At 31.2% G+C, this 23330-nt stretch overlaps 6 protein-coding genes across 6 annotated transcripts; 3 read left to right on the top strand and 3 right to left on the bottom strand.

Moving 5' to 3' along the window:
• Positions 1 to 77: 77 nt before the first annotated feature.
• Positions 78 to 3335, top strand: PPL_08208 (uncharacterized protein; the record flags this gene model as incomplete). The annotated part of the gene is made up of 7 exons (XM_020579032.1): positions 78 to 1014; positions 1084 to 1359; positions 1432 to 1611; positions 1676 to 1801; positions 1878 to 2012; positions 2095 to 2217; positions 2290 to 3335. 7 exons carry the CDS (start codon positions 78 to 80, stop codon positions 3333 to 3335), a joined length of 2823 nt encoding a protein of 940 aa, XP_020430871.1.
• Positions 3336 to 3411: 76 nt separating this feature from the next.
• PPL_08209 (uncharacterized protein) lies at positions 3412 to 4451 on the bottom strand (the record flags this gene model as incomplete). The annotated part of the gene is made up of 3 exons (XM_020579033.1): positions 3412 to 3589; positions 3643 to 3811; positions 4409 to 4451. 3 exons carry the CDS (start codon positions 4449 to 4451, stop codon positions 3412 to 3414), a joined length of 390 nt encoding a protein of 129 aa, XP_020430872.1.
• Positions 4452 to 4592: 141 nt separating this feature from the next.
• PPL_08210 (uncharacterized protein) lies at positions 4593 to 6934 on the top strand (the record flags this gene model as incomplete). Its single annotated transcript, XM_020579034.1, has 4 exons — positions 4593 to 4906; positions 4987 to 5385; positions 5447 to 6476; positions 6926 to 6934. 4 exons carry the CDS (start codon positions 4593 to 4595, stop codon positions 6932 to 6934), a joined length of 1752 nt encoding a protein of 583 aa, XP_020430873.1.
• Positions 6935 to 6985: 51 nt separating this feature from the next.
• On the bottom strand, positions 6986 to 12838 carry PPL_08211 (uncharacterized protein; the record flags this gene model as incomplete). Its single annotated transcript, XM_020579035.1, has 7 exons — positions 6986 to 7261; positions 7332 to 7682; positions 7771 to 7850; positions 7932 to 9093; positions 9701 to 9792; positions 9982 to 12419; positions 12477 to 12838. 7 exons carry the CDS (start codon positions 12836 to 12838, stop codon positions 6986 to 6988), a joined length of 4761 nt encoding a protein of 1586 aa, XP_020430874.1.
• A 166-nt stretch (positions 12839 to 13004) lies between these two features.
• PPL_08212 (GNAT family N-acetyltransferase) lies at positions 13005 to 16064 on the top strand (the record flags this gene model as incomplete). Its single annotated transcript, XM_020579036.1, has 4 exons — positions 13005 to 13386; positions 13458 to 14503; positions 15220 to 15763; positions 15853 to 16064. 4 exons carry the CDS (start codon positions 13005 to 13007, stop codon positions 16062 to 16064), a joined length of 2184 nt encoding a protein of 727 aa, XP_020430875.1.
• A 113-nt stretch (positions 16065 to 16177) lies between these two features.
• On the bottom strand, positions 16178 to 23133 carry PPL_08213 (bromodomain-containing protein; the record flags this gene model as incomplete). Its single annotated transcript, XM_020579037.1, has 9 exons — positions 16178 to 17184; positions 17278 to 17775; positions 17844 to 19789; positions 19849 to 20057; positions 20131 to 20451; positions 20542 to 21393; positions 21463 to 22305; positions 22762 to 22838; positions 23115 to 23133. The coding sequence occupies 9 exons, from the start codon at positions 23131 to 23133 to the stop codon at positions 16178 to 16180; spliced, it is 5772 nt and encodes a 1923-aa protein (XP_020430876.1).
• Positions 23134 to 23330: the final 197 nt, after the last annotated feature.

Raw genomic sequence — 23330 nt, forward strand, 5'->3', positions numbered from 1 at the left:
GTAATTTTAAACAAATCGAAAGATCAAATAAGTTAACCACAAATGTTTTTATAATTTTAACAAATGAAATATAAGATATGAGTTATTTAAGATTATTTAAATCATGTTTGACCAATTTAAATGTAAATAGTCATCATTGTAATAGATATATTGTTAATACCAGTAGTTCTACTCATAGAATTTATAATAATTTTACACATAGTTATAGTAATAGTAATCGACACTTTATAAGTTTATCAAATAAAAGTAAAGGAGAAAACAACAGTAATAGTAATAACAATAAAGATAATAATAATGATAGCAATGAAAATAATAATAAATCAGATAACACACAAAAAAAGAAAAATTTAATAATATATGGTGTGTTAGGTTTGACTGTGGGTGTTAGTGCAGCTGGTTTATCTCTTTTTTGGAGTGTCAACAACAACAGCTATTCAATAGAGAAGATCTGTATAGAACAACTATCACAAGAGAAAATAAAATACAGATCGACTTGGCAGAATGAATTCTGGATTTGGTTATTGAAACAATCCATATTCTTTGGTATTAGGAGTGGTCGTGGTAATAGTAGTAATACCAGTGGTAGTGCTAACAATGACAATAGTAGTAGTAGTACTACTACTACTGACTACACTCTTCACTACCAGCTATTGCTAAACAAAGTTGTAGAGTTGATGGAATGCACGAAATCACTGAAATCACGTACACTCCTTATTGAAATGCTAGAGTTACTTGTAGAGAAAGATAGAGTATCGATACCTTTGCTGATAGCTGACAAGCGTAGTCGCATAACCCTAGAGAAGCTAACCGATTCACTCGCATCGATCTCTCAAGATGAACCTGCACTTGACAACCAATTGGCAAACACACTTGGCCGTTTAATATCGAAAGATAAACGATACCGACAAATCGTTGTTCAAAAGTTTGGTTTCACCAATCTCTCTACACTTCTCCCATTCTCTTCATTATTAAAACAAGAGATAACTCAATATCTATCAGAGTTAAATGTAAATTGTAAGTAGTTTAATGAATATCGATATCTATCTTTATTTATTCATATATATTTATATTTAATAAATTTAGATCAAACAGAGAATAAAGATGGATTGTTTGAATTGATAGATAGTATATTTATTCATAAAACACATATACCTAGCAATAGAGATACAGTTATTATCAATAACCTCTCGATATTTATTGCTAATCTATCGTTCTACACGATGAACTCGACCAATTCGATATTTAATGTACTATCAAAGATGTTAAACTATACAGATGTCTATGGAAAGAGTTTTACCTCTATTCAAATCAAATCAAACATTGCAAATGCACTTGTAAATCTCTCAAATCAAAATGATGGTAACTCATTATTAATAATTATGTTCTTAAATTAATTATAAACTAATTAACTATTTTATTATTAAATAATAGAAAATAGACAATCTATTATAGTTGATGAAGGGTGGTTAGAAAGATTGAATGATTGGGTTAATCAAACTGTACCTTCCTCTTTGGGTAATGAGACTGTAAAGAACGAAAAAGATAGAGAATTATTACAAAATCTACAGCTATCTTCTTTGATTGCACTAGCTAATCTATTATCTATGAATAGTAAGTAGTATTACAATAGATTGTTGTTGTTATTATTTAATGCTAACCTTAATTTTTATAATAGCCAAAAAGACAGAGTCAATATGGAAATCAATATCACCTCTCAATGTACTATTAATTGCAAAAGAAACTACTTTTAATTCATCGAAACATCAATCTTTAAGATTGTTATCGAATCTATCTGCATATGGTATGTTATTCATATATAACTATTATTAATTAAATTGCTAGCTTTTTATTAATTTAATTTATAACTATCTTTTTAGTAAATAATGACACAAATTTGTTATATACTAAACTAAATAATGATGGCTTATCAAGTTTAATTGAATTGATATTGAAATTAGATCAATATTCAAAGAGATATATATCGAGAACCGTAGCTAATATGGCGAGAGATAGTAAGTATACAATCAATGTTTATAAAGACTATGATGATGATGAGTCATAATAATACTAATACAAATAAATTAATTAATATAGAGAATGTAACACAACAACTATTATTAAAGGATAATTGGAATAAGATAATATCATTATCAAGTGAGAATGATCGTGAAATTATAAGAAATCTATCAAGAATCATTGCTAATATTGCATTTAATGGTTAGTTTTAATGATCATTGTAATATAAACATCTTTGTTAATATTTAATTGTAATTTTTAATATTTTAATAGATAGTGAGAAACTAATATTAAATAGATCGATATATCCTTTATTGATAAAATGGTCTAAATCACCAGATGATTTCATTAGAGCCAATTCAATTAGAACCAAGATGTCTATAGCCACTCCGAATCAAAAGATACCTAAATATGCAGAGGGAATCTATTTATTGTATCCAACAGATGAGGATCATCAAATCGATTTCGATATTGTATTTATACATGGTGTAACTGGACATCCTTTTTCAACTTGGTGGACAACTCCACCATCATCTTCCGCCACTCCTGAATTAGTAGTTGCAGGAAATACCAACAACAACAACAATAACAACAATAACAACAGTCTGCCTACTTCGATCGTTGAAGCAACATCCTCTATTTGTTGGCCACAGAAATGGATACCTGAAGACCTCGCTAATGTCAGAGTTATCAGTGTTGGCTATGACATATTCCTCTCGCAATGGGGTGGCGGCACTGCCACTCCACTCTTTGACCAGAGTCAAGCCATCCTTGAAAATCTAACGTTGGCAGGTGTAGGTACTCGTCCATTGATACTGGTTACACATAGTTTTGGTGGTCTCGTTGCCAAACAGATGCTAAAGCTGGCGAATGACGATCCGCAACACTACGGACAGCTTCGTGACAACACCAAGGCGGTCGTCTTTTATTCGACACCGCACTACGGAGCCAAACTAGCTTCGTATGCTCATACACTCGATCATGTACTGCGAACAACGAGTGCTATATCCGATCTACTGCCGAGCAGTCAGCATGTCGACCTTCTCACCAGACAGTTTCCAACGTTCGCTGGCAATGTTGCCACTCTTTGTTTTGGTGAAACCGACGAGATATGCTTCCTCAACAACAACATATGTCTACTGATTGTCGACCAAGAGAGTGCAAACCCTAAATTCATTGGAGATCAGCATCAATTCAAAGTACTCAAGGGTGACCATCGAACTGTTTGCAAACCAATCGATCGTAACGATGAAAAATATACACTTCTTATAGATTTTATCAAAAAGATAATCAAAGAAACAGATACAACTATCAAATAATAAGTACATCTACTTTACTTTAGGTATTGGTAATAAATACAACATAGTTAACTATTAGTTTATTATGTTTTAATAATTATTTAATATTACAGTTTGTAACTTTAACTTTTGTTTGTAATTTTGATTGTAAATATTTATTTTCCTTTCTTTGCACACAAACATTATAATATTCTTCAATACCAAGTAATTTTATCTCTTCTTTTACCTTTTCAATGCTATTACTTTTATATTTTTCGTAATAACATTCATTCATCCTAATACATTTAAATTAGCACTAATAGATAATGTATTACTAGAGAGTACTTACCAATATCTTATACGTTCCGATTCAGAGTCATAATCAACACTTTTTGGTGTGTCATCTATCGATTTGTCATCTTGACAATCTAAAGAAAACAAATATGCACCAACTTCATTATGTTCTGATACACAATCTCCAAAAGTAACAGATATCAAAGATAAAGAGATAAATAAAACTAAAATATATGTATTCATCCTGAAACTAGAACCTTTATTTATATTGATGATTCATGAAATTTTTAAAAATAACGTTAGGTTGTGTAATTTGTTATTATTATTTTTTTCTTTTTGGTTTAAACCACATCTAAAGTCAGAGAATAAAAATACTTTGTTTTTGTAAGCAACAACAACAAAAATAATAATTTATTTTAAAGGTGTTTTCCCTCATCAGCATCGATGTGTTGGTTCTAGAGTTGTTACCCTGGTTGTTATTTAATTTGATCAAAATCACCTTTTAGTATTGATATCGGACCTGGTAAGTAAAATAGTATTTAAATTTGAATGAATGTTCGGATCAAAAATAACTATTCAAATGAATTTTAAATTCCCAAGTTGATTTTTAATAGTTTTTAAACCTGGTTGTCGAAATGCGATGAGGATCACTTAAAAACTAAAGAATTAAAATTATTTTTTACCAATCATTTCACCAAATTTTTTCCCAGGGCAAAAAAACAAACTGTCGGAATCGAAAAATCACTTTCTTAAGATCAAAAAAGGTATGTCATTTATTTTTAAATGTATCTTTGAAATTGAATCAGAATTATACAATTGACTTGAATTTGCTATAAATTGAAATTGATCAACTCGTATTTTCATTTTATATAAAAAGAACAACAAGACAAACTTACTTTATTAAAGATAACTAACTAGTTAATTAATTATAACTTTCTTTTTTATTTTTTGTACATTTTACTTAATTTTATACAATTTTTATTATTATATATAAATAAATAAACAATGGATCATATCGATATTAATAATGATAATAAAAAGGTTGTAAGGAGTGTATCGAATGTATCAAGTTCATCTTCTCAATCATCAATGAAACGTTTCGGTGGTACTGAAGCATCGACTTACTCTTCGGATCACGATCACGAACACGTTAATCATGATCTCAAAGTTGGACAGATTGTCATTCGTTCAGACTTTGCCGATGCCTCTGCTCAACAACAAGCCAAAATCATCTTGGAACGTTTCAACGAGGGTATCAAGAGTTCTGCATTTACTGACAATCCATTATTGGGTCGTGCACTCGATAGAGTTGATATTTCGTAAGTTATTAATATTATTATTATATATATCATAAATGTAGTTGTTTATCCAACTTATTAATGTTATATTATTAATATAGTTATTTTGTTTTGGGTCATCGTAATCAAGTTGCTGAACTTTTCGATCCACGTGGTGAGCGTTTCAGTACAGTTTATTCTGCTGATCCAACGGTGAACATTAAATATATTGGACCAATCTTAAAGACTGCCAAATACTATGGTGCTTACGGTAAGCATGTACTCCAAGTTCCACCAGGTCACTACGCCAAGGCTTTCACCAAGAACAGACCAGTCCTCTACGGTGAAGGTCCACATGTAATCATCGATCCAACATTCCAATTCGATGAGAGTGCCTTCGAGAACCAAAACGAACCATACATCTCTCACTCAACCATCAACATTCTCAGAGTTCCATCCGGTAAACTAGCTAAAGTTTGGATTGGTACTCAACCATATATCTTTGAATCAAGAAGAGAACCGTATGTTTATTATTATAAATAATAATAGAAATCTAACTAATAATCATTCTTTATTTATTAGATATGTTGTTGTTGATGCACAATTTAAATTGGTACAAAAGGAATCAAAGAAGGATGACAAATCTTCGATGTTTTACGATGCCACTGAACCATATATCTGTCATGGTTCAATTAAACGTTTGATTCCTCATACTGGTGAGGTTGCTGTTACTTATAACAATGGTATTTTGACTATCATTCCAACACCAAAGGACGATAAGCCTGTGATTATCGATTCTCCAACACATAATTTCGAGGGATTCATCTCGACTGCCCTCCAAACTTGTTTGTTCCCAAGTAAAGAAACCAAGCAATCTGCTTACAACGACAATAAACATGCCAGCTCTGACGAGATTAATCTAAAGATCTTCCAGACTCGTGATTCGCTCAGAGTCGGTGTTGTCTTGGTAGTCGCATTCAAGATTGTCGATCCAGAACTCGCCATTACCAAGCTCGGTAAAGAAGGAATCATCAATCACATTGAGAACGTATCTTTTGCCGACATGGGTAAAGCAATTCAGTTGTCAACACTCCAAGAGGTGATGTACTTTACTCAAACCAAACCAGGTCAAAAGTCGGATGACAATGCAATCCAAACCATTCAGGATCGTGTTAAAGCTCATTTGGCAAGAGATCTCGGTGAATATGGTATCGAGTTGGCACGTCTACAAATAGAAACCATGAAAGTTCTTGATTCAGAGATTGCCAAGAAGTTGGCTGGACAATCGGTGACCTCCGCAGAATTCACTACCAAACAAGCTAGTTTGGCAAAGGAGTACGATATCAAGACTACCGAGGCACGTCTCAAAGCAGAGACTGACAACATTGCACTTGCACAACGTGGTCAGGCACTTATCGCCGAAGCTCAGGCTAAGCTCTCATCAGCCCAGAAAGAAGCAGAGGCACTCCTCGTCAAAGCGGAAGCCGAACGAAAGGTATCGGAGCTCAGCGGTGAACTATACATCAAGTATCCTGCTCTCTTTGAATTGGAGATGGCCAAGATCAAAGCACAAGCCATGCAGAATGCAACTATCTACATTACACCAGCCGATGTAGGTAACTTTATGAACTCACCACTTCTATTTTTCAACCAAATGCAACAACTTAAGAAATAAGTTGTTAGATAAACATCTCAGTCCATTGTATAGATTGTACTTTTTTCATTTGGAGAAATATAGATTCCTGGAATACAGAGTTTAATCCAATCCATTCATTATTAAGTAATAATAATAATGAATATAAATTTTTATGAACTTCCTCAAATAGATAATTTAAGAAAGTTTAAAAACACAATAATTAATAAAATTTAATTAAAGTTTGATTTATCAAACTGTTTCGGACTCATTATTCTTTATTATTAAAATCTGATATCAATTTAACTTTGAACTTTTCGGAGTTAGTTGTTGGATTAAGAAATAAAAGAAATTAACTCTATTAAACATTTAAATTGGTAGGATTACATGGTAATGAAAAAATCAATGGTTAAATTCTTTTATTATAGAAATCTTAATTTATATATTAATACACAAAATGAAGAGCAATGATTAATATTTGTTTTTTTTCATGCTTCTTTGTGAGTTGTTGTTTTTTTCTTTGATAAAAGTGTAGGAGATTTTTTAGGGCTGTGTTGGTTGCTGTTGTTGTTGTTGTTCTTATTACTATTATTTTGATCTTTCCTTATTCCATTTCTCATCATTTGGAACTCTATATATTCATTAAAAACAATCACTTTACTCTCCTTTCTTTTTTGATCGATCAATTTCATAGACAACGATCCAATCTTATTAAATGCATACTCTATCAAAGCATCAGCATCATACATCATTGATGGTATTTTCTATATTTTAAATAGAGATAATAATAATTTGTTTAGTTTTTGGTTTTTGATCGATATGGATTATACATACTCTTATTAAATTATATAATGTATTGTAGTCTTTACAAGTTAGTAGTTTCTCTTCATTCATCTTAAAGAGTGCGACGGCAAATCTAAAGAGAACCTTTGAACCCTCAGCGAAAAACACGTCCCATATTCTAAAGGTGGTTTCAGTGGGTGTTGCAGTGGCCATTATACATAGGAACCACTGTGTCATGATCAAAGGCAACGATAGATTGAGAGTGGTAAAATGCTTATGAAGCTTTGGTAGTTTCTTTTGTAAAATCTCGTCAAAAACAAATCTAACATCCACAGACAGATCGATCATAGTAGAAGTAAAATATTCACTTGGTAATATATCTTCAATAATAGATACCAAAGTCTAAAAAAAAGTAATTTCATACATTTAGTCAATAGTTCCACATCTTTAAAAATCGAGAGTTTAGATTAAATTAACAAAGTTAACATACCCAATATGCTTCATGTTCACTCATATGTAATAATAAATATCCAACAATAAAATTCATACATTGACAATATCCTACTTTAGCTGTATATATAATAATAATAATAATATTAATATTTGTTGTTGTTGTTGTTTTGTTGTATTTTGGATTATTATAATAATTACGATTTCTCCAAGAATAGGCAGTCAATACTCTTGATAGTGTTTCCATGTGTTCTTGTGTGTTTAGGTATTTGTGGTCTGGGAAAGTACGGTCAATGTCCATTGCAATCTGTTTGGTGGCAACCGACTGCTTTCCGTGGTAGACTTTGAGGATGTTATAGTATTCGTCTGGGTTGGCAGCCAGTCGGAGATAGGCACCGCTGCAGCGTAGCCATACCGAAGATCTAAAGTCAGTGGGCACACCACGACGAATCATATCCTTGAGTGGTTTGGGTGGTTCGGAACGACGATAGGTGGTAGTTGCCGATGCCATTGGTGATTGTGACAGCGACAACAGATGAAAAGCACCGGGATTAGCCTCGATGAAATCCAACCATTGCTGTTTGCGTTGCTTCTCTTGTCGCACAAACTTGTCTTTGTAGATCAAATGAATCTGAACCATGTCTTGTTCCACTAGGAATCCATAGTTATCATAGATAATTAGACCGGTGTGCGGTTCGTGAATGATCAACGATACAAATTCATCTACTTTCTCGTCCATTGTTCTCATCTCCTCTTCGTCGTTATCAGTTGTATCTCTTATTAAATTGGTTATTGGTGAAGTATTAGTTGTTGTAGAAGTAGAGGTTGTAGTAGTAGATGTACTATTACTATCACTTTCATTATCATCACTATTATCTACATTAACACTATTATTATTATTATTTTGTACATCTTTATTCTCATTATTATTATTATTACTATATACATCATGATCTTCTAAATCTAAATCATCTAAATTTAAACTTTTACTTCTCCTACTTAAACTATTTCTATATGTACTTGTTGTGCTGTGTATATTCTCCATATTATCATCATTATTATTGTCTATATGATCATGCTCTAATAATGTAGATGATCTAACTAAAGGGTTGTTTGTTGATGAGGATGAAGTGTTGCTATCTTCTTCTTGTTCTTCTTCCTCTAACTCTTCTTCCTCTCTTTCATTACTATATTCTTCATTATCATTATCTTCATCTTGATCTTCTATTCTAAGATGCTCGATAGGATCAAAGTTGTGTAAAGTATTGTCATCATCTTCATACACTATATTATTCGGTCTAAACTGATTATGATTCTTATTGAACTGAAGTCTAATATCATCGAATGTTATAAAAGGTTCCATCTATCATACAAATATATTATATTAACAAATAAATATTAAAATATTAAACTATAGAGATATATATATTAAAAAAAAATATTAAAATCAACCAATATTAAGATAGTTGATGTAAAATCAATGAACTTGAAATATTAAATATAATACATCAAAAATAAAATAAAATAAATAATTATAATACAACAACAACAATAATAATAATAATAATAATTGAAGGTGTCAATAGTGTTGAGAAGTGGTGGTGGTGGTGATAGTAGTAGTATAGTATTACACAATGAGAATATACAACTAAAAAATAAATTAAAATTCAAATAAATAAGGAGTGTTTCACAAAGTGTTGTGGGTGATTATTATGTTTATTTAGTTGTGATAAATTTATAATTAATACACATGGAAATAGAAAACGAATAATCAACAATGAAAAAAAAAACAATTTGGACTGTGGGTGGGGGGAATCGAATTTTTTTAATATTCATTAACAAGCAGAAACCTATTTATTTAATTTAGATAATCCTTTTAGTAAAATAAATAATAAATTAAGGATCAATTTTAAATGATTCAGTCAACTCATAATATTGTAAAAGAAGAATAAGTTGTTAGAAGAACAAACATCAACATAAATGTTATAGAAAGTGCAAAAGAATGAAGGTTGTCTATTGGTTCGGCCTCTAGTACTTTCATGTATAACGATCAATCTAGTATCTAGTATTAACAGCACATCAAAAACTAACAGTAAAACCTAATACTTTTAAAATCAAAGAAGAGATGAAACCTGAAGCGTTCGAATACATGACACCTGATAAAAGTGAGGAGCCTAATAGTTGCACCTCGTTCAAAAGAATCATTTTTTTAAAAAGAATGGTATAAAAATTAACTATATTTATTAATTACTACCTTTTATTTTATAGTGTAGATTTTCTAATTTTTGATTGAATCTCGTTATTTTTTGTTTAATTAATTCAAATGTTTCCGAAAACAAATTATCGTCTAACCATTCAATTTCGGCCAATATGTCAAAGAGTTTATCACTTTGTTGATTAGGATTGACCAATTCTAATAAATAATTTAAATGTTCTCTAAGATTCTTTCCAATTTTGACTCTCTCAAAGAATTGTGAAGCAACATTGATATAACCATTATTTAAATGCTCTTTGTATTCAAGAATATCAAGAGATGCTGAAATTCGACTTCCAAGATCAATTGCAAAGATTGTGAAACTTCCATTAATATTGATATCGAATATTACTTGGATTTTAGAAATTCCTTTTGGAGCTGGATATATTCCTCCCAAATACAACGTTCCCAAATGATTGTTGGAATCTGAATGTAATTCTGGATCTCCTTCATAGATTGGGATTGAAATAACACTTTCATAATCTGAAGTTATGGTTATTATTTCACTTCTCTGAATAGGAAGTTTGAGATCTTTTGGAATAACTTGAATAAAATCTCCTCGTTCTGTTCCAATACCAAGTGAAAATGGGATGTAATCTATTTTATCTGATAATTGAATCTCTTCATTATATAAATAAATATATGGGAAACGATGATTGTATTCATCAATAATTTCAATCTGTGGAAATTGAACGAAATCTACATTTGTTGGTTGTCGATATTTATTGATCTTAACTTTTGTATCCATTTCATCAATACTGGTTACCAATGATTGATTTACAAAGTTGAAAGTTGGTTGGTGTAAAATTTTTACAGACATTATATCTACTGAATTATTTCGAGTCATTTCAAAATCGATTTTAGAGTAAATGGAAGAGATAATTGGGTCAAGAATTGAATGAATTTCATTAATTGAGCTTTGGAATAATGTTACATTATCTGGCATTGATGATATGATTTTGAAAATATTTTCTTTCACCTCTGAAAAATAATTATCTTGATTGATTTCCAACATACACTTGACACTATTGATATAGTCCTTTAGTGAATTGAAAAGTTTGATTCTCTCGACTTGTTCATCTTCAAATTCATAATGATCTTGAAAATCAAATTGGCCATAGTCATTCTCGATTGGAATAACTGTCGAGTTGGTAATTCCATTTGAAAGATCTGTAATTTTAACTTCCAAATCCAAGTTGGCGCATAATTCAAATACTACTTGAATTGGAACACCTCGTGGAGCAGGTGAAATACCAGACAATTCTATTGTTCCAATTTCAGTATTGTTTTGTGAAAGTTGACTATCTCCTTGTAATATTTTTATCTCTATCTTTTCTTGATAATCTACAGTAGTTGAGAATTGTTTTATTCTCCGACTCGGAATAAAAGAATATTTACCAATGACAGTCGACATCAAACCACCTTTGATTTCAACACCAATTGGCTGTTTAGGAAATTCATAATAAAGTTCGCAAAATGGATAATCATTAAAACCAGATGTCAAAATAGAAGTTAATAGAGAAGCTCCAATAGAAATGACGCTACTTGGTCTTGGATGATTCAATGATTCTCTACCATTGAAATATTCTTTTACAATTGATCTTATCTTTGGCATCGTAGTCGAACCACCTGTCATCAAAACTGAATGAATCTCTTGTGTTTTCAAAAAAGAATCATTCATCAACTTGGATATTAATTGAATGAACTTTGGGTAGAGATGATTGTTTAGATCTTCGAATTTCGAACGACTCAGTGTTTCATTGAGATTGAATCCACCAAAGAAATCATTGAATTGAATGATTGTTGAATTTGAGAATGAAAGTTCGATTTTTGCTTTTTCCGATGCAGATTTCAACTTTTCCATTGTCAACATATCAAAACTCGCATCAAGACCACTTTTTGATTTGAAAACATCCAAAAGATATTTAACAATACTTTCAGTGAAATCATCTCCTCCAATTCGAATAGATTCAGCTTCAAGTATTTCAATAGGATACTCTTTGAAGTTCTCATAATATGTTCTATCTACACTAACTAAAGAAGCTTCAAAAGAATCTCCACCCATTTTTAAAACCAAATGATATCTATCGATCGAAGAATCGAATTCTAGACGTCTATTAAACTCTAATTCTATAGCTTTAGTTTCATCGAATATTCTAAACACACTTTCGAATCCTGCTTTTGTTGCTGCATCTTTAAGGGCTTCTCGTTGAAAACTATCGAAATAAGATGGACATATAATTATTGTTTTTGTAACTGGTACACCTAAATATGTTTCAGAATTTCTCTTCAGCTTATTGAAAATAAATGAAAGAATTTCTTCTGGTGAATAAAGTTTCTCTGTACCATTTACTGTAACTGAAATTTTTGGATTGTCCAAATTATCTGATATTATCTTGAATGGTAACTTATCAATATCTTCAATCTTTGAAAATCTATAAAAATAAATAAAATTAATAATAAATTTAAATTAAATTGTATATATATCATACTTTTTACCAATCAAATGTTTTAAATTAAATATTGTATTGTTTCCATTGGAAAATACAAGATTCTTTGCTTCTTCACCAACAAGAATTGTATTATTAATAAAACTAACATAGGATGGTAATGATAGATTTCCATCAATATCGGGTATGATTATTGATTGCTTGTGTGTTGTTAAATATGAAATTCCACAATTTGAATTGCCAAAATCTATTGCTACTATAAGTGGATGATCAATAGAATGTTTATTAATTTGATAAAGATTGTCAATTTCTAGTCTATCTGATCCAAAATATTCAATCGAATTTGACAAACTCAAATAAAAAAATAAAAAAAATAAAATATTAAATAAAAAGGAATTATTCATTTTTGAGAAATTTTTGGTGAAAATAAAAAGAAATATGAAAAGATGATGACGCAGATTAAAACGATGACAAATCAAAAAATACTCTTATTGTCCCAATTTAAACGTTACTCCTCTATTTATTTTCAAGCCAAAAAAAAAATGGGGAACCTAAGTTATGAAAAAAAAGATGACAATGATCAGGTTTAATAATAGCAATAATAATATGAATCACAATATTCAAAACAATGTGTTTATTAATTTACCACATATTTTGTTATCAAAAATAATAGATGTATTAGAAGAAAACATTGATCGAATATGTCTAACTCTTACTTGTAAGAGATTGTTTAATGAGAAAGATAAATACTTTAGATTAAATAGTGACGATATACCTGATCAACCGATTCACAATGATCGTTTACTTAGTAATTTCAAATTAAATACATATGTCAACGATATGAGGCTGGCATTACAACAGCCAAGAGTAAATTGTACTCTAATGATAACATTTGGATCACCATCAATCCCACCTTCTATAGAAAAGGAATATCATTATCTTCAAGACTACGGTAATTACCACATTACTCATTTAATAGAATAATCTTTAGTAGTAAAACTAATAAATTATATAATATTATAGAAGATGGCAATAAAAAGCATTTAGACAATATTGATATAGTAACTTCTATCTGTAGAATAACATTTCATGGTAAAAACAAGAGAGCATTAACTAATGAATTTCTAAATGCGCTGGCCAACTCCAATGTCAATACACTTCACATTGGCGATGTACTCAAATTTGAATTCAATAGACTTCCCGCCAACATAAAACATATAAAAAGTAACAAATGTTTTATAGTGAATCATTTGCCCGTTGGACTGATCAATCTATCGATTGAATCGTTGGATCATCCACTAGTTACTTCTTTACTACCGTCTACTCTGAGATCGTTAGCCTTAGAGAATACTACACAACCATCTCTATGTAAGATCGATCTCAAAGGATTGCCACCCACACTCGAAGAACTCCGACTTGGTCAGAATATCGAGGCCAATACCGCTCCACTTCCATCGACATTACAATCTCTTTCTTTACAATGTAAGATATGGAGAGATTTAAAGTCATCAAACAACCTATCGAATATATCGATCAAGAAGCTAGAGTTACACGTTAATGATACAAATCAGTCGGATTGGTTCATTCCAGAGTCGGTTACCGACCTGACAATCAACCTATCAGTACCAATAACTATAACAAAGTCAATCTTTCCAAGTGGTATCAAAAAACTAAAGTTCTATTCCTATGATGATAGATTCAAGTGTGAGCCAGATGTTTTCTCCACCTTACACCAACTTGAAGAACTTGACCTACTAAATGTCAGTTGGAGTGAAGGTCTAACGATTGGTCAGCTTCCAAAGAGTATCAAAAGAATTCTACCACCTAGAGACTTAAAATGTGAGCTATCTACATTTTGCGAAATACCAGATTTTTCTGTAGAGACTCTCTTTATTAGTATCCGAGATATAGAGGGCGGCAAATCGCCAAGAGTACCAAAAGGAGTTAAAGAGTTAATAATCGATAGTTATATTCAGCTAAAGCCAGGAATAGTACCAGATGGTGTCGAGGAGCTTGTTTTAACTAATCATCAAAAGATTGAGAGTCCGCTGGAATCGATCCCTGCCTCGGTAAGAAAAATGAGAGTCACATCTAAATTTTTCAAAGGTAATCCAGTCGGCACACTACCTGCAACGATAAACACAATAGATAGTATCTCTTCTCCAACAACCCCGACTATTACAATAAGACGACACAGCAATCATCATTTTATTTTCTATTTTCACTATAAGATATATATCTTATGTGGTATTGCTTTCCATACTTCATTAAATCTTTAATAAATAACCAATCAATTTTAAAATAATCAATTTCAATCAATTGATTGAGAGCTATGTTTTTTGAATTTAACCATGTATCCATTCTTTCAATATATTTTTGGTGATCATCCAAAAATTTTTCCATGGTTGGAGTTACAACATCATAATAGTGTGAGGATAATTATTAATTCAATTTTTGTTTTATTGGGGATCATCTGTTTTTTAAGACATAATGATTTTTTTGAACAACAAAATCATTAAGATTTTGATCGAAATTGTATAAAATAACATTATCTCTCTGATTTCGCTTTATGTCATAGGAATACAAATCTTAACTCTTTAATATTCTTAAAGCACGATAAAATCTTGAGATTCTTTTTATCTAATTTTTATTAAAGCAATAATGATTAAATATTTAATCAAATAAAAAAGAGAACTGAATGAACCAAATTTTTTTAAAAGGCACAACAGCCTCTGTGATCTTTCAGACAAAGAAAATAGATTTAATTTTTTTTTTTTTAATATAGAAAATGTCTGATTTAAAAGAAAATAATAATAACAATGATACTAGTAGTAGTAGTAATATAAAGTTAGAATCTGATAGTAGTAATATAAATATAGATAGTGCTGCAAGTAGTAGTAGTAATGATAGTAATCAAGCAAAAATAAAAGAAAATGAAAACAATAATAATAATAATAATAGCAGCAATGACTATCAGGGAATCAGTAAGAGATTACTAAACAATCTAGAATGTCTTACTATTAAGAAAGATGATAGCGATGTTCAAGTAGAATGTAAACTTCAATACAGTGTATATAGAGGTGAGGAGGATATAGAGAGTATCATTCGATTGATAGAAAACGAACTCTCTGAACCTTATTCTATATTCACCTATCGATTCTTCTTGAACAATTGGCCACATCTCTGCTTTCTAACACACGACGTGACCAATCCAGAGGAAAAGCGATTGGTAGGTGTCATCATATCAAAGAAATCACAACATAAACTACTAGAGAGAGGTTATATCGGTATGGTCGTTGTAGATAGAACCTATAGAAGAATGGGTATTGGTATGTTATCAAACAATCATTCAAAACAACTAATAACAATCTAACTATAAATTCTAATACTTACACTACTATTATTATTATCTAAATAGGATCATCTTTAATTAAGATTACAATCGAAAAATTGATAGAATTACAATGTGATGAAGTTGTTTTGGAAACCATCATTACAAACTTCCAAGCTATATCGTTATATGAGAATCTCGGATTCATTAGACTGAAGAGACTATACAGATATTATACTATGGGTGCAGATGCCATTCGTTTATTATTACCTTTAAATGATAAGTTCTTAATAAAATAAAAAGATAAATAGATAGATTTATTATACAATGATTGATTACAATCAATCAGAATAATAATAATAATAAAATTAAATTATTTACATTGTTGTAAAAAGTATACTATTATTTATTTTCAAATATCTTCTTCTTCTTCAACCTCGGAATCAGACATTAGGTTTCTATTTGATACCCTTTGTCTTTTCTGAATTGGTGATACTTCTTCAATAATATTCTTTCTCTTCTTGGATAGCAAGTCGTCGTCATCCTCTTCGAAATCACTAAAAAGATTGTTATTTGTTTTTTGGAAACTGTCGTTATCATCGTCTTGTGATTCTTCTCCGAAATTCTCTTCCTCCTCTGCTGCCTCTTCTTCCTCTTCTTCTTCATCTTCACCGACTTCATCTTCATATTGTTGTTGTCTTAACCTCAGTCTTGTTAATACACGTGGTTTAGATTTAGGTTGTTGATGTTGTTGCTGTTGTTGTTGCTGCTGTAACATAAGTGATCTAGTTCTTCTTGTTGGTGTACTTGGCATTAAATTATTATTATTATTATTTACAGTGGATCTTGTTCTTCTTGGTGTTCCAGGAACAATAACATTACTATTGTTATTGTTTGATGTAGTTGTTGTTGTTGTAGTTGTTGTTGTTGAAGTTAAATTTAATAACTCGTCATCCAAGTCAATGTCATCGCTGGTATCTACCTCTGCAAGCATCTTTCCTCCATCTCTTTCATCTTTCTTCTCAACACTACTACCACTAATACCATTGCTATTGGTCACCAATTGTGAATTCTCTTTAGAATCGTCGGGTTGCGATTGATTGAGTAATGAATCATCATTCAGATTACTGAGATAATCCTTATCCATATAGTCTTTTAGCACCGCCAAAACACTCTGATAGATTGTCTTACTATTCCTGGCAATAGTAGTATTCGGTTGGTTATAGGTGAATGCATTCCTCATGACCAACTCGGCATCGAATCGAACTGCCTCCACACGACGATAATAATTATTCTCCAACCTAGATAGCAGTGTTCCATAATCCATTGGATGAGCAACATAATGTATATATAGCTGATACAACTCCAAATCAACTGGTTCTCTATACAATTCACAAATATCCTCATCAACAATTTCACCTAATTTCTCCAACAATATTGTTTTAACTAAACACCACCATTATATGTTAATATCCAAATTATATTTGAAAAACTATGAACTATATTACTTACCTTCACTATCAATGATTTCACTTTTATCTTTGTTGTTATTCTCTGTTGAATGTAATAGTTTGTAGATTAATGTTTGGTATGGATCGTCTTGTGTGTTGTTGTTGTTGTCGTTGTTGTCGGGGGTGGAAGATGTCTTTTCGTGGACGAGTTCAATCTCCCATGGACTGACACGACCTTCACCACCGTCTTGATCCCATCGAACTACGATACGCTCCCACAGACTGTCAGGATAGGTTGGATCAGATGGCGATACCTCTGTGATTACACCTGTGAACCATTGATTCTCATCGATATAGAACATCTTGAATTGATCATCACTTGCCCAATGACTCTCTAGTGATTTCCTAACTCTCGATGCCAACACCAGGTAATCTGGAATATCACTTACATGATAGAGGACACTTATCGTATGTCCAGTACTCAACACTGAAAGAGTAATCTCTGCTTGATGTAATCCTGGATTTACAGACTTTGGTGATGCAATAATATATTTAATATCTATATTATTTTTTGTTTTTAATTAATACTAATTACTTTTCGAACATATTAACACTTTCGATACTTACTTATAATATTACATTCCTCAGCGGTAGAAAGTTGAGATTGTTCAACTTGTTCAGTTTCATCTGGGAATGTTTCAATGTATTTCTTATGACCTTGATGGAAATAGATAACGCTGTCACCGATTTGTGGTGAATACGATGGTTCCAATGGGTTGACTGATTCAACTCGCAACCATTTCGGACATATCGATTCTTTCTTGGCGGCAGTAACATTAGCTTTACTATTGGTCTTCTTTTTAGTGGTACCTCTGTTGCTGCCAGTGGAATGAGTCAAATGATGTTTCTTACTAAGTGCAAACTTTGGCTTTCTCTTTCTCTTTACAGGTTTCTCCATACTATTACTATTATTATTGTTGTCGTCTTTATCTGATGTCATTTCCTGATCCTCATCATCTGACTGTTGATAATCTTGATCATCGTCATCGGACTCATCGTTTTCATCATCCGATAGATATTCATCTTCCTCGTAATCATTACCATTCAACTGACCTCTAAAATCGATTTTGTTGGATGCAATGTTGTTGGTCGGATGATTAGCACGTCTATTGGTAACCATTGTAGAGTTACCATTCTCATCGTAGGTAATAGTTGGATCGTCATTATCATCGTCTTCCGATTCAATATCATCCGGTAATCCTAGAGTCTCCATGATTTCATCCAATTCCTTGGAGGTAGCTCTACTCCTAGTAAGCACCTTATTACTACGTAGTATTCTTTGTTTCTTTCGCTCCAACACCTTCTTTGATTGACTTCTCGTTTGAATGAGATTGTCCTCTTCGTCCGAGCCATTCTCTGCTTCATCATAGTCCTCGTCGTCGTCATCATCCTTATCACTCTCCATACTCTGATCGGACTGGTCACCTCCATTCCCATCGAATACACTACTGCCAGCTCCATATTCCTCTTCTTCTTCTTCTCCTTCTCCTTCTTCCTCATCCTCTGAAGATGGAGCAATAAAACTCTCATCGGAACTATCGCTTGGCAGTGGGAAATCAAAGTCATCGGTATCATCAACATCCACTGAATCTTGGCTGTTTCTCCTATTACTGGTGTTTCCACCGGCAGCACTATTGCTATTAGCTCCACCACTTCTAGCTGTGCTGCTAGCAGCTGCTTTCTTTGCCGGAGGTGGGTCAATCACCATTGGAACCATTGCTGGCGTAGCTGCGGCGAGTGCATTGCGATCGACTGGTTTTGGACGTGCCTGAATCGACCGCTCATATTTGTCAAAGTACCGGAATCGCTGTATGTCACTAGAGTACTGAGGTGACTCTGAATAGGGTGGCATTCCTCGAGGTGGAATAATAGGTTGGTAACTGTAGGCAGCACCTTGATAGTTGATCAAGGTTGGCTGTGGCATCATGTGTGGCGGTGTCTGAGTGAGCTCGTCCAACACATTGCCATGAATATCACGAACGACAGGCTGGTAATCGGTGTGGAAGAACTGTTCGCACGGAGTATTCTCTATTCTTCCAGAGGTAAGTGCCGACTCGCCACCCAGCTCAAACAGATACCACTTTCCAAAGGTAGTGGTGACACCAAATTGCATACCGTCGGGTGAGAAACAACCGTCGGAAATCTGAATCTGATTGACACCGGCTTCCAACAAGAATTTGTTTAGCATGACACCCTTCTCGATATCCCAGAGGATCACCTGTGAGTCGTAGCCAGCGCTCATCATCAACCGACTATCGAAAGGATGCGGTTCCATCACAAAGACATCGGACAGATGTTCGGTCAACTCGCAATGCAACGTCGCATCCTTTGCATTCCAAACACGAATGACATGATCCGCCGATATAATATACCGGTCATCCAACGACCATATAACAGTTCTCAACTTTGCTTTCAGTCTCTTATTCAACTGATTACCTCTTGCATTGAACGATAGTTTCTCCCAATTATGACCGTATGTATTTCTCCAAATATTTATAACACCATCTTCAGAACTATAAACAAACAACAATATTAATAATAATAATGAATATAAATACAACTAATTACTTACCCAGAGATAATAGCATCACTCTTATTACCATATTGCATCAATCTAATGGCAGAAGTATGTCCTTCAAGAGTGTTCACTAAAACTGGAGGATAACATTCAAGTGACCAAATTTTCAATTGATTTCCACTTCCAACCGCAATTAAATTTCCACCTTTACTAAACATTGCACAACATACTGATGAATGTGATGCTTCTTGTAATACAACAGACTAAAAATAATAATGATAAAATGGAAATTTAATTAATAAATATTGAATTATTAATAAATGATGATGATCTTACTTTATCTAATTGATCTATATCCCATAATCTACAAACACCGAAAGAATCAGAACTAAGTATAATATTACGATCTGGTGAAGGACAAAAAGAAATCGATGTAATTGAATTCTTTATATTCATTTCATGTCCAAATAGTACAGCGATCGGTGCAGCATTATTAATATTCCAAACACGAATTATATTGTCATTGGCCGCCGATGTCAACATTGAATTATCGAAATTTATAGACATATCTGTGATATCACCTCCATGTCCTCTAAATGTTGATAATAATCTACCTGTATAAGATGACCATATCTTTACAAGATGATCATCCGATCCCTAATGAAGTTGATCAATATAAACAAAACATAATAATTAATATTGATTCAATTAATTAAAAATAAAAACTTTTTAAATAAATAAACTTACGGTTATAAATATCTTTCCAGTTTTATCATAAAGGAAACAGTAGGTTGGTGCACGATGACCTTGAACTCCAAGTATTTGTTTATACTCTTTAACCATAGAGTATGGTATTGATCTACAATACTTTGGTGATAGATAATCAATCTCTGATGCAATCATCTTTACACCTATTGGACATTCCTCAATATTGAATTTAGAGTTTGCGTATTTCTGTATGGTTGATGCATTTCTTCGTTTTGATAACTCATCCAATGTTGTTTTAATTCTAATATTATTCTTAATTTCATTAATACTTAAACTATTATTATTATTATTATTACTATTAAAATTTGGCGTTGTATTTATAAATGGTGAATTTGAATTTGATTGTATTAAAGATGTTGTTATTGTTGTTGGTAATTGTAAAGATGTTTGATTATTATTAATATTAAATACATTATTATTATTATTATTATTATTTATATGTTGTAGCTGTTGTTGTTGTTGATTTATTAGACTTGTTGATGAAGTTGCCGCATTTGATGAATCTTGTAACATCATAGGTACAAGTCCAGAGATTCTATATTGATGTGCATTATTTGAATTCAATTGAGTTGATTGAAGATTATAATCTAAATTTCTTGATATTGGTGTACTTGTATTTGATGAATATATATTGGCATTGTTGTTATTAATGCCGCTGCTATTGTTATTGTTGTTTGATCTATTTGAAATCAATGAATAATAACCATCACCAAGAATTGTATTGGTTTGAAAAGGTAGTTGTGAAAGATGACCTTGTTCTCTCTGTATCGTTAACAATGAATGACATAATTGCTTTAAATGATCTGATTTACAATGTTTATATTTATCTCTCTATTATTTTATTAATTGATGAATTGATTAATATTAAAATTATTTCATAAATCTATTTTAATATCATACCAATTCATTGAAATTATGCTTATGAGTATTTCCAAGCCAGTCTGTTCTCTCTGGAAGTGAATCGATTGAATTCATATAGTTAAAGAGATCATCAAACAGATTGTCAGGTACAGACAACCTAGATAGCCATTGTAATACCATAAAATTGATTTCTTTATCATCTATCGATACATTTGTATTTAAATTATTTCTATACATATTTTTATTACTACTACTATTATTGTTGTTGTTATTTTTGTTATTATTGTTGTTGTTGTTGTTGTTACTAATATTGATACTATTACTACTGTTTTGATTATTACTATTACTATTGCTACTACTACTACTCATAAAAGAAGGTGATGGTATTGTTTCATAAATATAAGCTAGTGAATTTGTGTTTGAAGTTGGACTTGGACTTGATATTGCTGTTGCTACTGTTGTTGTTGTTGATGTTGTTGATGTTGAAGTTGTTGTAGTTGTTGTTGTCGTAGATGTCATATCTACATCTTCATCTTCATCTTCATCCTCAACAATATCATTGCTATTACCAATATTGTTACTATTCATATTCAAACCAATAGAATGCTGTTGAGGTGTTAAAAGTGGTGAAATAGCAGGTACAACCAATGGTCTTGATACAAAGTCATTACTATTCATACTGTTGTTATTATTGTTGTTACGATTAGTTGTTGTAGCTGTAGTAGTAGTTGGAACAACAGGTGATAAAGGTGATGTTGATATACTTGATGATACACTATAATCACCTAATATTGTTGTTGTTGTTGTTGTTTCGTGTATAGTTTCATTGCCATTTCCATTGCCACTGTTGTTATTATTATTGGATGATGTATTATTCATCCCCTCAAAAAAAAAATATATAACTACTAATTTTACTTTTATTTTTGCAATATTATATTTTTACTATTTTTATATATCTATAGATCGATTCGATTAATAAATAAGAAAAAGTGTAACACTCAAATGCAATTTAAATTAAAGTTAATAACAATAATTTCCCTCCTTTTTTTTGCACCATATTAATAACACATTTCAATTTTTTAAAAAATTTTTTGAAAAATAAAAATTAAAAAATAAAAATAAATTAACTGTTAATTAGTCAGTTGGTCTGTAGACTTATTTAAATACAGATAAATAGTGCTATTTCCAACAATCTTTTTATTAACTATATTGTTTTAAATTAATAATTTGATTTTTTATTTATTTTTTAATTTTGATGTAAAATTGATAAATTTACAAACAAATAGTTACTGTTTTTTTTTTTTTGATGAGTCAAAACAAATGACTGTAAAAGTAAACTATTTTATCATATGACATTCTAGATCTTTTGTAATTTAATTTAATTAAAGATTTCTCATAGACTTGACCAATATTGACTATAATATAAAAAAAAAACCTAAAAATGGTATTTGATAAATATAAAACTCAATGAAATTTAGGCTAAATTAATTCAATGAAGAAAAGATTAAATTGTAGCTCGAGGAATTTAAGTTTGCGAATGCACCACCCAATTAGCGAAAAAAAAAAGAATTTAATTATTTTTGTTTGATTTAATTTGGTTTCTTTTTTTTTGGGGGAGTTTGATGATCACATTTTTTTTAATTTAAAAGAGTACTTTTTTGTTTTTAAATCACTTTTATTTTTTCATTTACCAATTTTATACATATACATATATATTTAATTTTATATATAATAACATTTTTTTCTTTTAATATATTCATTCTGTTGTAAATTATCTTTTTATGTAAGTAGAAAATATAAATGATAAAGATAGTCTTTTGGACACTCTTTAAAAACATAATAATAATAAAAACAAAATAATAATCAAACAAATCTGATCAATCTTTACATATCTGATCGAAAAGTTC

The sequence above is a fragment of the Heterostelium album genome (genome assembly GCF_000004825.1).
Source record: "Heterostelium album PN500 unplaced genomic scaffold PPL_scaffold8, whole genome shotgun sequence".
Classification (NCBI taxonomy): domain Eukaryota; phylum Evosea; class Eumycetozoa; order Acytosteliales; family Acytosteliaceae; genus Heterostelium; species Heterostelium album.